Source organism: Aedes aegypti, chromosome 3 (genome assembly GCF_002204515.2).
Source record: "Aedes aegypti strain LVP_AGWG chromosome 3, AaegL5.0 Primary Assembly, whole genome shotgun sequence".
Lineage (NCBI taxonomy): Eukaryota > Metazoa > Arthropoda > Insecta > Diptera > Culicidae > Aedes > Aedes aegypti.
The window spans coordinates 80,603,393-80,618,012 of record NC_035109.1 but is presented as its reverse complement, the minus strand read 5'-3'; the positions used below and the strand labels follow the sequence as shown (position 1 = coordinate 80,618,012).

The 14,620-nt window shown below is 35.4% G+C and overlaps 1 protein-coding gene across 2 annotated transcripts in view; it reads right to left on the bottom strand.

The window, feature by feature from the left end:
* The window catches only part of LOC5578015 (b(0,+)-type amino acid transporter 1), a 218,615-nt gene that overhangs the window by 82,679 nt on the left and 121,316 nt on the right, over positions 1-14,620 (bottom strand). The window contains exon 1 of one of the 2 annotated variants that reach the window (XM_001656705.2): positions 4,450-5,063. The exons of the other annotated variant lie outside the window; for it this stretch is intronic. Coding sequence (XP_001656755.2) covers positions 4,450-4,546 — 97 coding nt within the window. The 5' untranslated portion in view covers positions 4,547-5,063. Of the gene's footprint in view, positions 1-4,449; positions 5,064-14,620 lie in introns of those variants that run through there. 2 annotated transcript variants of the gene reach the window in all.

The following is a 14,620-nucleotide window of genomic DNA, read 5'->3' as shown; positions in this document are numbered from 1 at the left end:
TTTTTGATGAACCTGTTCAACATAAGTTCTACTAGATAGACAACAAGAACTTTAGTTAAGTTTTCAGTTCAAAAATACATGATACATTGCGAAACAAAAATAACCTTTTCGTGTGTCTCTTATGTATCTGCATTACATTTTAGAATGTTGAATCTTATACCGCTCACAGAAATTTACAAGCACATCACAATTTTTTACTGAAGGTTGTCAAAGTTATAAAAAATCCTTGTTTTATTGATGTTTCAATGAAATTTCAACTATGGTTTTTAATCGTTTGGCAATTATTTAAAGCGAGCTTGCAAAATAGGATCTTAACTTTAGTGTTAGACATGATTTGATCGAAATTACCGGAATATCAATTTGATCGAATTTTCTATCATGCTTGCATGCCAGTTACAAAGTTTTCTGAATAATTCATCTCTTGTATTAACGAAAGTAATACACACTTCATTGATTCGTAATAATTAGCATCCAAAAACTCATATATGCTGTAAATGTTTGCACATGAATTTACATACAAGCCGGTTAACTTGATTGCAAGTTGGATGAAATCGATAAGTAATGCATTTTCAAAAGTGTTCGTATTGAACCAAGCCAGCTAGGACGTTTTTAAAATCGGCAATAGATTCAGTGATATCAAATAAAGTGAAAAGTTGTACTTTGAGAAATAAACGTTCCGCTGTGTTATCGGTTAAGGTATTTCTCGTTGAATGTTTTCAGGTTAGAAGTTATCTCGACAAGTGTAAATATGGCAAAAAAAAGCTCTCAGTCAATCTGTTAAGTGTTTATAAGAAAAACCTTCCCAGTTGTGATGTAATGATATAAAGAAGAAGAGGAAGGATCAGACAAAAAAAGAGAAAAAAAGAAATTGTTAAATTTTTTTTTTACAAAAAATAATGATCAGCTTGACACACTTTTGCGTTCTTCATTTATACAAATAAGACTAATCTCAAAGTGCATAGTACATTTATGTGATTATCGTTTTAATATTCCATAACACATCTAATGACATTCTGACCAAAAGTAAGATTATAACTATTAAGGATTTATCGCAAAATCATACTTATTGATTGGAGACTGCAATCAAATTCCATTACGAACCTACACGAATGAACAATTGAAAGGATCCTTACAGCCCCTTAACATCAATATTATGCATATATTCAACGAAAATGTGTACTTTCCGGTTAAAAGTGTTATTTTCTATACAGATTTGTAAAATATTTTGTCTAAGAAAATTATTCCGTTTTTGTCACGGTTCCGTTTTTGTCAACTGAAAATCGCCGATCGTGTTGATAAAAACGGAACATACCTGTACTGTAAAACCTCCATGAGTCAATATCCGAAGGGACCATCGACTCATGGAAATATCGAGTCGTGGAAACGAATACCTTGGAAAGCCGTTTGAGGGGACCATCACAGTAACCATGAAATTTTGGTTTTAGTATGGTTCCATGAGTCGATCGAGTCATGGAACATTGACTCATGGAGGTTTCACTGTATGCTTATTAAGAGCGCCATCAAACCAATTTTGAACGCCGTCAAATCAACATCTCTCACAGCAAACATTTTAAATACTGTATTTTTGAAAACAGCAATAATTTTTGTTGGCTGGAACAATTCAACGTTACAGCAATAGTAAGATCAGGAATTCCACGATCGATTAGAATGTCAACTCTTAAAGAAACGCGGAAACTTCAGATGATTTGAAGCGAGTGTAAAATGGAAATACCACGATCAATTACACTTATAATAGCTATGATTAAAAGATATTGGATTCATTGCGTAAAACATGTTTTTCTTTTTGGGAATTTTTTGTCGCCATATTTATATAATGGACTTCATTTGAGCGCTGAAAGTAAAAACAGGCTAATAATTGGACATAACAATGAATTAACTTTCATTTATTGCACTTTTTATTAGAATATTCACGTCAAAATAACCACGCCATATTTTACGATGACAAAAATCGGCAAAGTGCCACATTATTTTTAATGTTTCTATATAAGCATTTGCATTGGTTGATTGCATGATAATTTCAATTCCGACATTGCTTAGTTTTTATATCTATTGAGTATGAAAAAGCAGCTATTCTCAAGGTTGTAGTGACGACTTTCTGCGGAAGGGAAATAAAGCCTTTGGTCCCGAGATAAACTTGCCCAGGGATAAAAATCTCGTTGATAAAGATCAAAAAAATAAAATACTGCTCTTGAAATGGTAATGATAACCTCATAAAAATAGAGCCACTTGGTCGGGTGATGATCTTACAGCGGTTTTCGGAAGGTTATGATAGAGCAGTTTGATTTATTGGCAGTTTTATGAAATTGGTCACAATAACCGCTAATAGAGCATAATAAAACTTGTAATGGTAGTTGTGATTAACAATCATTTATGCTACACGAATTTTGAAGCGTAGCTACAGTGACACCAAATAGATGGAAACGAAACTATTGGATACAAGAAAAATCTCATTTGAACAAATCTAAACAAAAAGTATCGAATTTCGATTGAGGAAAATTTTGACATGATAGCGATTTCAGACTATTATTATAGGCCACAGATAGCCGTAGCGGTAAACGCGCAGCTATTCAGCAAGACCAAGCTGAGAGTCGTGGTTCGAATCCCACCGGTCGAGAATCTTTTCGGCTTGGAAATTTTCTCGACCTCCCAGGGCATAGAGTATAATCGTACCTGCCACACGATATACACATGCAAAAATGGTCATTGGCATAGTAATCTCTCAGTTAATAACTGTGGAAGTGCTCATAAGAACACTAAGCTGAGAAGCAGGCTCTGTCCCAGTGAGGACTTAACGCCAGAAAGAAGAAGAAGATTATTGGCCACATATTATCTTTCGATTATTTGTTTGGATGAACATTCAAGATGTGATTCATTGTTTTCTGATGCCATAGACCTAAAACATTGCATCATGATCATGCATCATTGCATTATGATGCAAAATTCTGAAGGAAGTAATTTCATAAGACATGGAACAGTTATTTGCAATGACAGATGCCTTTATTTTTAGGACATTACCAATCCTAGAAGGATATTTTTGAAACAAAAAAACGCAGGCGAAAAAAGCTTAGTAATAGCATATTCTGATATGGACATCTAAAAGTGATATTAACTTCATACTTATATCTATAGATCTATCTATAGATAAAAAAATCTGAAAATGATAGAAGAACATGATTCAATTCGGACCTGGTAACATCTTTTTGTTCATATCTTTCTGCTCTAGATGCTTTGATTTTGATAGTGTTATAGTAAACATTTTGACGAAATATGGCGATGTTGTTCTGGAACAACATTTCTCAAATAGCCAAAACGATACAGTTGTAGTTTTGGGTTGATATATTTTGGGTGAATAGTAAAAAATCGAGTTTGTAGTTTAAAGAGTTAAACCATGTAAAGCATCTGTAGCATTTTCCACATCATTGGAACTAATCTGCTTTAACAAACAGGAAGTAAGTTTGAGGTTCCAGGTCATGGATATTAATTTCATATTTCGGTATATTTCTGCACCACGAAAATGTCCGACTTCCTTCGTACACTTTATGTTTCACTGGATTGCACTCTACGGAATAAGATTGTTTTTACCACCTCTATGCATTATTCATTGCTCATAAAACGAGGGTGTGTATTTGCGATATGGGCGTATAGCGTGGGCGATGCTTTTCTCTCGCGATTACTCAATTCATCGTGCACCTCCATTGAGAGTTCCATTCATAGATTTCACTTCATCGGAACCCCTCGCAATCGAACAAACTTCTCCCCGAACATCATTCTCTTTCACGAAAAACGTGTTTAATTTCGCTTTCACTACCCTCCACGAGGATTCTCACATTCTGGTTCAGCCAGAAACCCTTATCCCACCAGTACAGTATCGGACATATAAAATGCACTGAAGCCGTTTTTTCATACAAAATGGTCAGCTTGGGATGGCTATATCTTCACCGTTTTTCAGCCGATTCTATTCATTTTTCTGTGACAAACTACAAATTACCGCTATTGTCGATGACTATTGAAAAATATGTGAAAACTATGGATTGAGAAGTTACAGATGTTCAATTTTGACAAAGCAATGCACCAGAACACAAAGTGATATAGGAAAATAACTATGCTTCGAATCTTGATGTCTTCAGCAAATTTGTTCATTGAGTGATAAGGAATAAATGCACTGAAGACACCAAGATGTTTCAAAGCATAGTTTTTGCGCTGTGTTAGTGCATTTTTTTTTGTCAAAATTAAACCTAACTTTTGTATTGAAAGTTTCCACAAATCGAAAGTAATCAAAAATTGAGGTAATTTGTAGTCCGTCACAAATAGATGGAAAGTATCGGCTAAGACACGGTGGAGATATAGCTATCTGAAGCTAAACATGTTGTATGGACTTTGGCGCATTTTACGTGTCCGATACGTTAGGTATCGATCTGTGTGTGTCACCTGCAAAGCTATCATCGGAATCTGAACTGTGTTTCCGACACTCATGGTGATGGCTCGCTGCTGCTGAAGAGAAAAACTGCGAAATTGAATCGCGCATGGCATGTGAGTTGCGATCCAATGGGTTGTGGGGGAAGATGAGGTGCTGGGTTACGATGAGAGGGGGTGGACAGATCCGGCGCACCCGCGCTCCTGAACTTGAGCCCGCACTACCGAAACTGAAGAACTCCTGACCAGATCGCGCCAACTATCTCTATCACGATGATGTGCACTGTTCCGTGAAATAAAACCACTCGCAGTCTTCTCACTTGGGAACACCGTTATCACAATGGATTTTCTATGGTGCTCTTCTTCTTCAAATGAAACTCTAGTAATAACCTGTCACCAATTTCATAAAAAAAATAATTTAAAAAACTGTTGGACGGATTTTTCGGAATTCCACCGGCGCGATTTTCCCCGCGAACCGCAGTGCTAGCCGATACAGTTTTGCGAATGTACTGAAAAGATTATTTTCCTGCCGGTGTGGCTTATATAGAGAGAGCGCGCCGAGCAGCGATTGCACGCAAGAGAACGTGTTCCGGATCGCAACGGGAGTAAGCCCCGATCGAGTAGGTACTGAAGGAACTGCTAGTTGGAATGGTGGTGGGCGCGAAAAACTTCGGAGACGAGTTTGCGCGATTAAGCTGAGCTCAAATCGCATGCTCGCTCATCACGATCGTGTTTGGATCGAGAAGACCAAACAACGGCAGGGAGAGGGATCGTTGTCTTGCGGATCCACGCGGATCATGGTGCACATCGGGCCTGAATTGAAAATTTGGAGTGATAAAAGATTTAATATGAAAATGGAATGTTGTAAAATTCATCGTTTCGTCTTGGGACTGGGACGAAAATTCTTACTTGGCTTTCCAAAGTGATTGAAATATGAAAGCAGCAATTGTACGAACATATGAATGGCATAAAAGGCACATCCATAGAAGTTCAATTAAATGATGAACGTGACTATGTCGATACCGTAATCCGGGGGCAAATTAATCACTGGGGCGAATTTGATCAGGTCGGTACCAACAAAACATTTCCTTCCAAGGATGCTGAAAGTTTCATTAGCATCACAGACATTCCATGATTTCTAGTTTATAGATGTCTTATGATGATTTTGAACTATTTCATTGTTATCAGGTCACAGTTTTTTAAGGTGTAAGCAATACAGTTGAAAATGTCTGTGCTAAACGATCCATTGGTGTTATGCCTGCACTGAACTTATTTTTGATATCATACAGCATAGCAAATATAGTTTTTTTTTTTGCAAATAAAATCATTTAACACTTTAACACTTTATTAGGCAGATTTTCACAGTTTGATTTTGCAATAAACTGATCAAATACGAGAGCTGTAAGAAATTTGACATCTTTTTAAGATTCTGGAGACCCAAATTGAGATGGGGAGATTTTTACTTCTAAAATCTGCTTTGTTATATGGTGATAATTTCGCCCCAGTGTGTCATTCTAAGTTTTTGATATTAAAACTATTTTTATTATATGCTTAATATTATTTCATGAAAAATCGATTTCATAAACTGATAAAGATCAATGCAGTACTGATTCGGTCGAAATTTACTTCCGAACAAAGTATATTTTTGAAAGTTTTCCACTAATTGGAACATAGTTTTCCCGGCTTTTCTTTACGAATTTTCTCAACGGTGAAACATTTTGTGGAAAACTTTTTCCAGTTAACATTTTTTTCTATTCCTTAGAAAATTTGTTTCTACGATGCTTCTTTCTTGAGCTATGATTTTTCAAAGAAAAGGCTCAAAATGGCACATTTGCACATTTTTTACAAAATTGGCCATAACTCAAAAACGAAAAAAAAATACCATTTCAAAAATTTCAGCGATTAAAGCTTATGAAATTACCTTCTCAAAAATATTTTTTTGAAAATTTTCCACGAGTTGGAGCATAGTTTTTCCGGCTTTTCTTTACAAATTTTCTCAACGGTGGAAAATTTTGTGGAAAACTTTTTCCAGGTAATTTATTTTTATTCCTGAGAAAATTTGCTTTCATTTTCATAAAAAAAAAACTTTGTTTCTATGATGCTTCGTTCTCGAGTTATGATTTTTCAAAGTAAGTAGTGTCAGGGGAAAACAAAAAAATTCCAACTGTGTTTTCCGGAAAAATAGGCGACCCTGAATTTTTCTCAATTTTTTTATTTCATATATTGATGAGCCCTGCCTGTGGAAAAAGTTTCATGAAAATCTTAGACCTTTCGGCCCAAACCCGTACTGAAATAAAAAAAAATTCCCAGTTGTTAAATAGTGATTAATTTGCCCCTGGACGGTACTGCAAATGATGGTTACTAATCAGCTTCCATTCGGAGAAAATGAACTATCTTTTTCAATAATGTTAGAATAAATACAACAGATGAAAAAGGTTGTATCGAAGTTAAAGTATGGAAGCTGGACATTTATCTGCATTTGCTAAAATTTGGGATCTGGCATTGCAGAATTCGTTCTCAAATTGTAACAAGCTTGATAAATAGCAGCAACGAAGGAGAGAGAGAACGATGATAAAACCCATTTTTCTCACTTATTTACCATTGGGTGTAGGTGTTTTACTTTACTGGCATGATAAACTATTCCCAAACATCCTATAGCAGTAATGTCTCCAGGTTTGGAGCTTATTAGGATGGGTTTATATATAATCAAAGCGGTAAGACGGTAAGCAGACTCTGCAATAATCAAGTAGTATACATTATTGTACAATAAAGATTCTATACCATTACCCGGAATACCATCACCCGGAATGCAATTTACCGGAATACCACATGCCGGAATGTACCATTACCCGGAAAAACCATTTACCGGAATGCACCATTACCCGGAAAGCCAAATTTCCCATTTTCGACGACCTTTTTCAGTACATTGTCTACATTGTGTACAATATGTATTCTCTTTCATTGATGCTGAGCACAAATTATATCACGCTAACCATGGACATTCTTGCCTCGGTTTCCATAAACACTTTTTCAAAAGTCATCTTCAAACAGCTATGGACCAAATATGTTTTTCTTTATGCCGGCGTTACAACTCAACTAGGACAAAACTATTCTAGTAGCATTTCTACAGTTAATAACTGAGAACCTATGTCAATCGACCCCTTTTACATTCGTTCATAGTTTGACAAGTATGTAAGTACTCCAGCTCTGAAACGTCGTCAAGTTTGCCAACCAGAAATAATTTTGAACCGGCGGTATTCAATACTACCAACCTCAGCTTGATCTTTCTAAATAGCCTCACTTTGCCGCAACGAACATTGCGATACCAAAAATTTAATTGCACATGTCATTTATTTGCAATTAAATTAGAAAAGAATCACCTGATATGGCGCAGAGCTACTTGGGCACTTCCATGATTCACTTTGACATGGGAGGGAGGTTTTTCTCGATAGAACTATCTGAAATTTTGCAAAAAGAAGCACTACAGTACGACGCACATTGTGGCCAAATATGAATTAAGTACCTTTCGAAAAACCCCACTGCCGAAGTGAATCAAAAATGTCAAGAATAGGATCCGGCTCCCTATAGATCGAAAAACTATACCTTCAAATTTGGGCTATAAAACTCAACATTACAGGCAAGGATAAAAAAATGAAAAAAATTTTTTGTGTTATATATATATGATGTCAAATATTAACGAGGTCAATATAAATCGAAAAAATCGCCTATCAATTAAGGTATGGTGCATTGGAGTAAATAGAACATCCCAGCATTTGCGAATGTTTGGATTTATGATAGTTTTCTATCCCCTTCAGTTAAAACAGTTTTGAACACGATTTTTTAGGCGAATTCAACAAAAAACTAACGTGATTTCGTTGTTGAGTCGTTGCAAGCACTCTTACATGGAACCATCTAGACTGACACGACGAAAATCGCTGCGAAATTGCGTCGCTGTGGGTTAGACACGCTTATCAAACTGTACATGCAGCGCATGTCCCTGTCGTCGTAAAAAAACGCCTTGATTTAGGGGAGTCTTTAGGTTTAAGGAAATCTAAAAAATCAAGACGAAACTAAGAGTGCCTTGGTGATCGAGAGTAGGGACACTTTACGCCATTGTAACGTCCATCTCTGGATTCCGAGATATTGAACCTCAATAGATCTATATTTCCTTTGAATTTCCTGGATTGTGCTATTTTTCTACGAATGTCATAACTCTGAATGTCTGTATCCCGAATCCAGAAAAATATACTAGAAAGAATAGTAAACAATCATAAGAAGAAGGTATTTGGTCATTTTCTACTAAACACATTTTGCCAGATCGGTGGAACTCGAAAGAACCGCCAACCAAATAAAGAAGGGTGAATATCAGATGACCCGAAATGGGTTATTCTAGAATAAGGGATATACAAAGGATTTGCATTTGGTTGATTGACGTTTACAGAATCAACATTCGGTGAATTGACACTCGGCGAAAAGTAGCACAACCAATCGTGTTAAAAATTCTAACGGTGGTAGGTCATTTGGCATAAAGTCGTTTGGCATAAAGCCGTTTGGCATAAAGTCGTTTGGCATAATGGTCATTTGGCATAAAGTCGTTTGGCATAACGGTCGTTTGGCATAATGGTCGTTTGGCATAATAGTCGTTTGGCATAATAAGTCGGAAACCAAGAATTTCTCATTTTTTCGTTCTTACGTTTCTATTGAATCATTCTGATGACATCAGGCTTGTTTTGGAGTCAATTGATACAAAATTACACTTTATTCAACAATCATTCGCTCTTGAATAATTTTAAGCGTATTAGGAACGTTGTTGCCAATAGTATTTTATAATTTATCCAGAAATTACCCTTCTTTCAAACATTAATTCTTCTTTTCAGTTTCGCTATTGGAACTAATTTTTGCACTAAAGATTTTTATATTTAGCACAAATTTACCCTTTTTTAATTGTTCTTATTTTTCTAAATATGATGCATCCATAGTTATAAGTATGAAAACTGTTGATTTATAATTTCAACAAATTTCTCCTTCTTTTATTTTTCTCTTTGGAGTCATATTTTTAAAGTATTTTTTTGTGTCCAACTGACAAAAGGGCGGTAATCGATAACATTGATCTACTCAAATTATCAGCGAAAAGAGAAATCGATTACTGCAGTTACTTCGATGGGTTGTGCTACTTTTCATCGAATGTCGTTTCCCCGAACGCCAGTTTCCCGAATGCAAGTTCCTCGAATATCCCGTTTCTCCAACTAGCCCACTTCCCCGAAAAGTTTGTAGCACTCATAATTGTCTTACTTTTATACATTTCAGGGTGGTGAATGAACTGACCATCTAATATGCACCCTTTTTTATTTAATTGGCACTTCTTTAGATTTTTACCGTCCTCAGTATTTTTTCCAACATGTGTATAGCCGAAAATTACAGAATAGTTCATTCTTTTGAGCCGTAACTTCGTTCGAAGTGGTGACTTCTCGGGGAATCCAGTCATTCGGGGAAAAGTAGCATAATCACTTCGATGATTCTGAACGCACATTTCATTTCTTTTCGTTTTATTATGCCGCAATAATTTTTGGCGTCCATTCTTCTATTGGTTTAGTTATAAATTTTGCCTTCTTTTATGAATAGGCTGTTCTTTATATTTATACTGTTTTAAATTTTATTATTTAGTAAAGCTAAACGTTAATCATTTTTATATTTATAAATTAAAATTTATTATATTTATAAATTAGAATTTATATTTAACCATTGACAAGTTTTGCCACAAAGATTTTTTTTGCGTTAGAGCCTTAAACACTTTAAACGAAAAATAATCTGCTCTCGTATGTAGACTATTTTTTGCATTAGGTCCCACTGATAGATCTTTGGATCAGAGCTTTTGATATTTTGCAAAAAAATCCATTCTTTTATCAAGTAATTTTCATCGAGTGTTACGTCCAAACTGGGACAGAGCTTGACCTACAGCGAAATATTCTATGAGCGTTCTTTTGATGAATAACTGTAATAAAATATGTTTATCGCAACTTGATCAAGGATACTCTATGTTCTTGTGTTGAACTAGCATAATGTTAAAAAACACGTTAATAAAGATGAACAAAAAAAACTCTATGTTCTGAGATGTAGAGACCTGTCACGAGTTTTATTTAGTAATGCTCTCTAATGTCACAACATTTTTTGAAATTTTTAGCTTGGAAAATCTCTGAACGAACACCACGCTTGTTGCGAATCTACCTAAATTGTTTGCTATGGGCTCGGTGGTGTTGGTCTCAGTAAAAGCTTAAAAAATGCCGATATTTATTTTAAGTCAATCATTATGCCAAACGACCATTATGCCAAATGGCCATTATGCCAAACGGGCATTATGCCAAACGACCATTATGCCAAACGACTTTATGCCAAACGGCTTTATGCCAAACGACCTTATGCCAAACGACTTTATGCCAAACGGGGTACAATCATTCTAACCATTGCTTATTTATTAACATTTGGACACTTGGAGAACCTTCTAGACGGTCGAATGTCGAAAGTAAAGTTACATAGTTGTAGCCAAATTTAGACAGTTCAGCCAAGACAAGCTGAAAGAACAGCTTTTTTTTAAAAGAAGGGTGAATCATCTTCTTCTTCTTCTTCTTCTTTCTGGCGTTACATCCCTACTGGGACAGAGCCTGCTACTCAGCTTAGTGTTCTTATGAGCACTTCCACAGTTATTAACTGAGAGCTTACTTTGCCAATGACCATTTTTGCATGTGTATATCGTGTGGCAGGTACGAAGATACTCTATGCCCTGGGAAGTCGAGAAAATTTCCAACCCGAAAAGATCCTCGACCGGTGGGATTCGAACCCACGACCCTCAGCTTGGTCTTGCTGAATAGCTGCGCGTTTACCGCTACGGCTATCTGGGCCCCAAGTAGTCGTGTAGTACACGACACTGAAAACGGCCTTACTGTTGAGGTCGAAATACGCGTATATGTCACAGGATACAAACTCTAATGGAATTAAATGGTATAGTACTAAATTCGTTTTTTTCATCTACTTATTTTTAGTAGGCTAGATCTCAGGTATTTATGTATCGATTAGAATGAAATTTCCATGCCATGTGAACATAATTTGAATATTTTTTCTCCAATCACGAGTTCAAAAGTAATAACGGTTTGACTAAAGTGAATTGCTGGACGAAACATTGTTAACGATTTATCTGAAAATAGGTAGGTCCTACACATAAACTGTCTTGAGCAAACTTGTTCATCTCATCTTTACTTAAGATCAGAAGTGTTTTACTCTGTTAGTTTCTCTTCATTTATAATAACATTCTTTAAGCATAAATTATTCAGTTATCACATGAAAAAAACTTGTGTTCAAATGATGTGATTGGATGTACTAAAACCCTTTTCTGTAGTTCTGCAGAGAGTCTCCAACAAAGAGGCACAAATTTGTGCAATTACTTAAAGTCTATTTTATGAGAACTGCAGTGGAAATAAGAAACTAAAAACAAAATCAATTTTCATACAAAAAGTCATTTTTGGAGACTTATAGCTCTGTGTGTATTGATCCGAAAAAACATTAAATTTGGCGAAAAACTGAAAATATCGTAAATTTTCGATTTATGTTGAATTTAAATATTTTCATTCACGTGCCTCAAAGTTTTTGAAGTAAAAAAAGTAAACAACGCCAATTAAACATTCAAACAGTTCAAAAAATTAAAATGTTTAACAAAACCATCTAATATGTGTTTGTTCAATGCACTGCCGTTCTACGCATATTTAGACTGAACCACCGTTCTACGGTATTTGGGTATACACTGAAAATAATCCACACGTTCGATACAAATTCTTTTTAACGTGAATATGTTGTGTCGAATTGCAAGGTGAAATGACGTGTAAAACTTGTGATTCTGTTAAGGATTGACATTAGTTCGATAGCGGTCTTACACATTATTTGAACGTGTTTTACAATGGCGATATCAATCACTAGTAGACCTAGTTTGCCTATCATGACAAGGACTCACATTTGCCATTCACGCGTGACATGTTAAACAACATGTTATTTTTGGATAAACCGGGCGCTCGTATTGGGTGCCAGGTATCAGAAAATCAAGGAATCGCCAAAAAAACCGTTCACCAAAGCTTTCGATAATTTGTAAATTAACGTGTTTTACGTTTGAATTTCGATTGTCGATATCCTCACCATGAATTCGTGAGATGAATCGGCAACAATCATCAATGACGGGCACAAATTTCAATGACGGCCTACTTCGCCTTAATTAACAATAATCATCCTCTTTCTAAAGATTTATATGACAAGGACGTTGTTCACTTTTTTTATTTCGAATTTGGACCCGTCTAAAACTTCAAGGCTTATGTATAAAAATGTTAAATTCTAAAAGAATTTGAAATACAGGCCTCCAAGCATGATCATCTTGTATGGACTTCGACATTTTTTTACTTTTTAATTCCAACACTGTACATCCAATTCTATCAATCGAAAGCTTGGAATCAAAGTTTCATACTTACTAAATAAACATTTTCAATCATGTTTGGAGAAGAGTGCTTCTCAGTAACCTAAGCAATCAAGTTCGGGTTTTTCTCGCGTCAACAGAGTGATTTTTTTTCTGTGGTTATTGAACATGTTGAACTGGAAAGTGATTTGTGGCTGCTCAACTGAGAATTGAGTATAAAAATGGTGAGCTCGTTTTATGCTTTTATTTCAAATTTATAATATATACCAGCATACATTTTTATCATGACAATGGTAGCTTTAGTAGCTTTATGTATTTATTCAACAACATATGAATAGTTCGTTACTATAAGTGTCAGCACAAGCTTTAGTTTGTTTGAATTTAAACATTTAAACAATCAGAGCTTTTCTTTTAATATTTTTTTGTTATTTCAAATTTTTTTTCGAACGGTTCGACACTTATAGTGTGGAGTTACTATGGTGGTAGGTAGGCATAAAGTCGATTGGTATAATGGTTGTGGCAGTAATGACTGGTAACCCTAAACACAGTTCAGCAGGAATGACGTTAAAGATGGGGGATCGGTGATGAGAGTAAAGTAGTAAAGTAGTGATAGGTCAGTTGGATAGGCGGTTTGAAACCCAGTGGAAAGAAGCACTGAGATTTGTGAGTGCTAGTGTAATATGGTGAAATAATTGAATCTATATAAATAAAAATGGAATGATGTTTGTATGTCACGAAATGGCTTGAGAACGGGCTAACGGATTTTGAAAATTCTTCCATAGTTATGTTCCTGAAGTGTTCCGACGTGTTTGTGTATATAAAAAGCAAAGGATATTTAACGGGAAAGTTGAAAAACAGGAGTGAACGGAACTTCCATTTTGCACGGGGCGTTCCATGACGTTTTTCAACAGCCTACTTGATGGCAAGACGAAGTTTGCCGGGACCACTAGTTATTAATAAATCTATTCTAGTTTAAGCTGATCAACAAAAAACTCGACTTTCGATCTGCTCTAAAAATCAGTGTCGTGATTAAATCACCCTCGGCGCTCCAACAATGGTCATTTGGCATAACGGTCTTTTGGCATAATAGTCGTACGACATTGTTGGATTATAAATTGCGCGAGAAATCTGTATCAATTGAATTTATGCATGAAAGAAGGTTGCCGTATGTCACTGAGCTATTAAACAGACATAATGATTCTGAAACCAAGGATTTCTGAAGGTGACATTCGTTTATACGTTTCGACATCACTGACGACATCAGGCTTATTTTGGAATCATTCGATACCGTAATCCGGGGGCAAATTGATCACTGGGGTGAATTTGATCAGGTCGGTACCAAAAAACATTTTCTTCCAAGAATGTTGAAGGTTTCGTTGGTACAATAGACATTCCATATTTTCTAGTTCATAGATGTGTTATGATGATTTTGAACTATTTCATTTTTATTCGGATCAGTTTTGCATAGAAATATACATTTAGGCGTATTAGGCAGATATTCAAAGTTTAATTTTGCAATAAACTGATCATATACTTGAGTTATAAGAATTTTGACATCATTTTCAGATTCAGGAGATCCAAATTTAGTAGACAGGGAAATTTTTAATTCTAAAATCTACTTTGTGATATGGTGATCAATTTCGCCCCAATGTATCATTTTAATTTTTTGATATTAAAACCATTTTTATTATATGCTAAATATTATTTTATGAAAAATCAGTTTCATAAACTGATAAA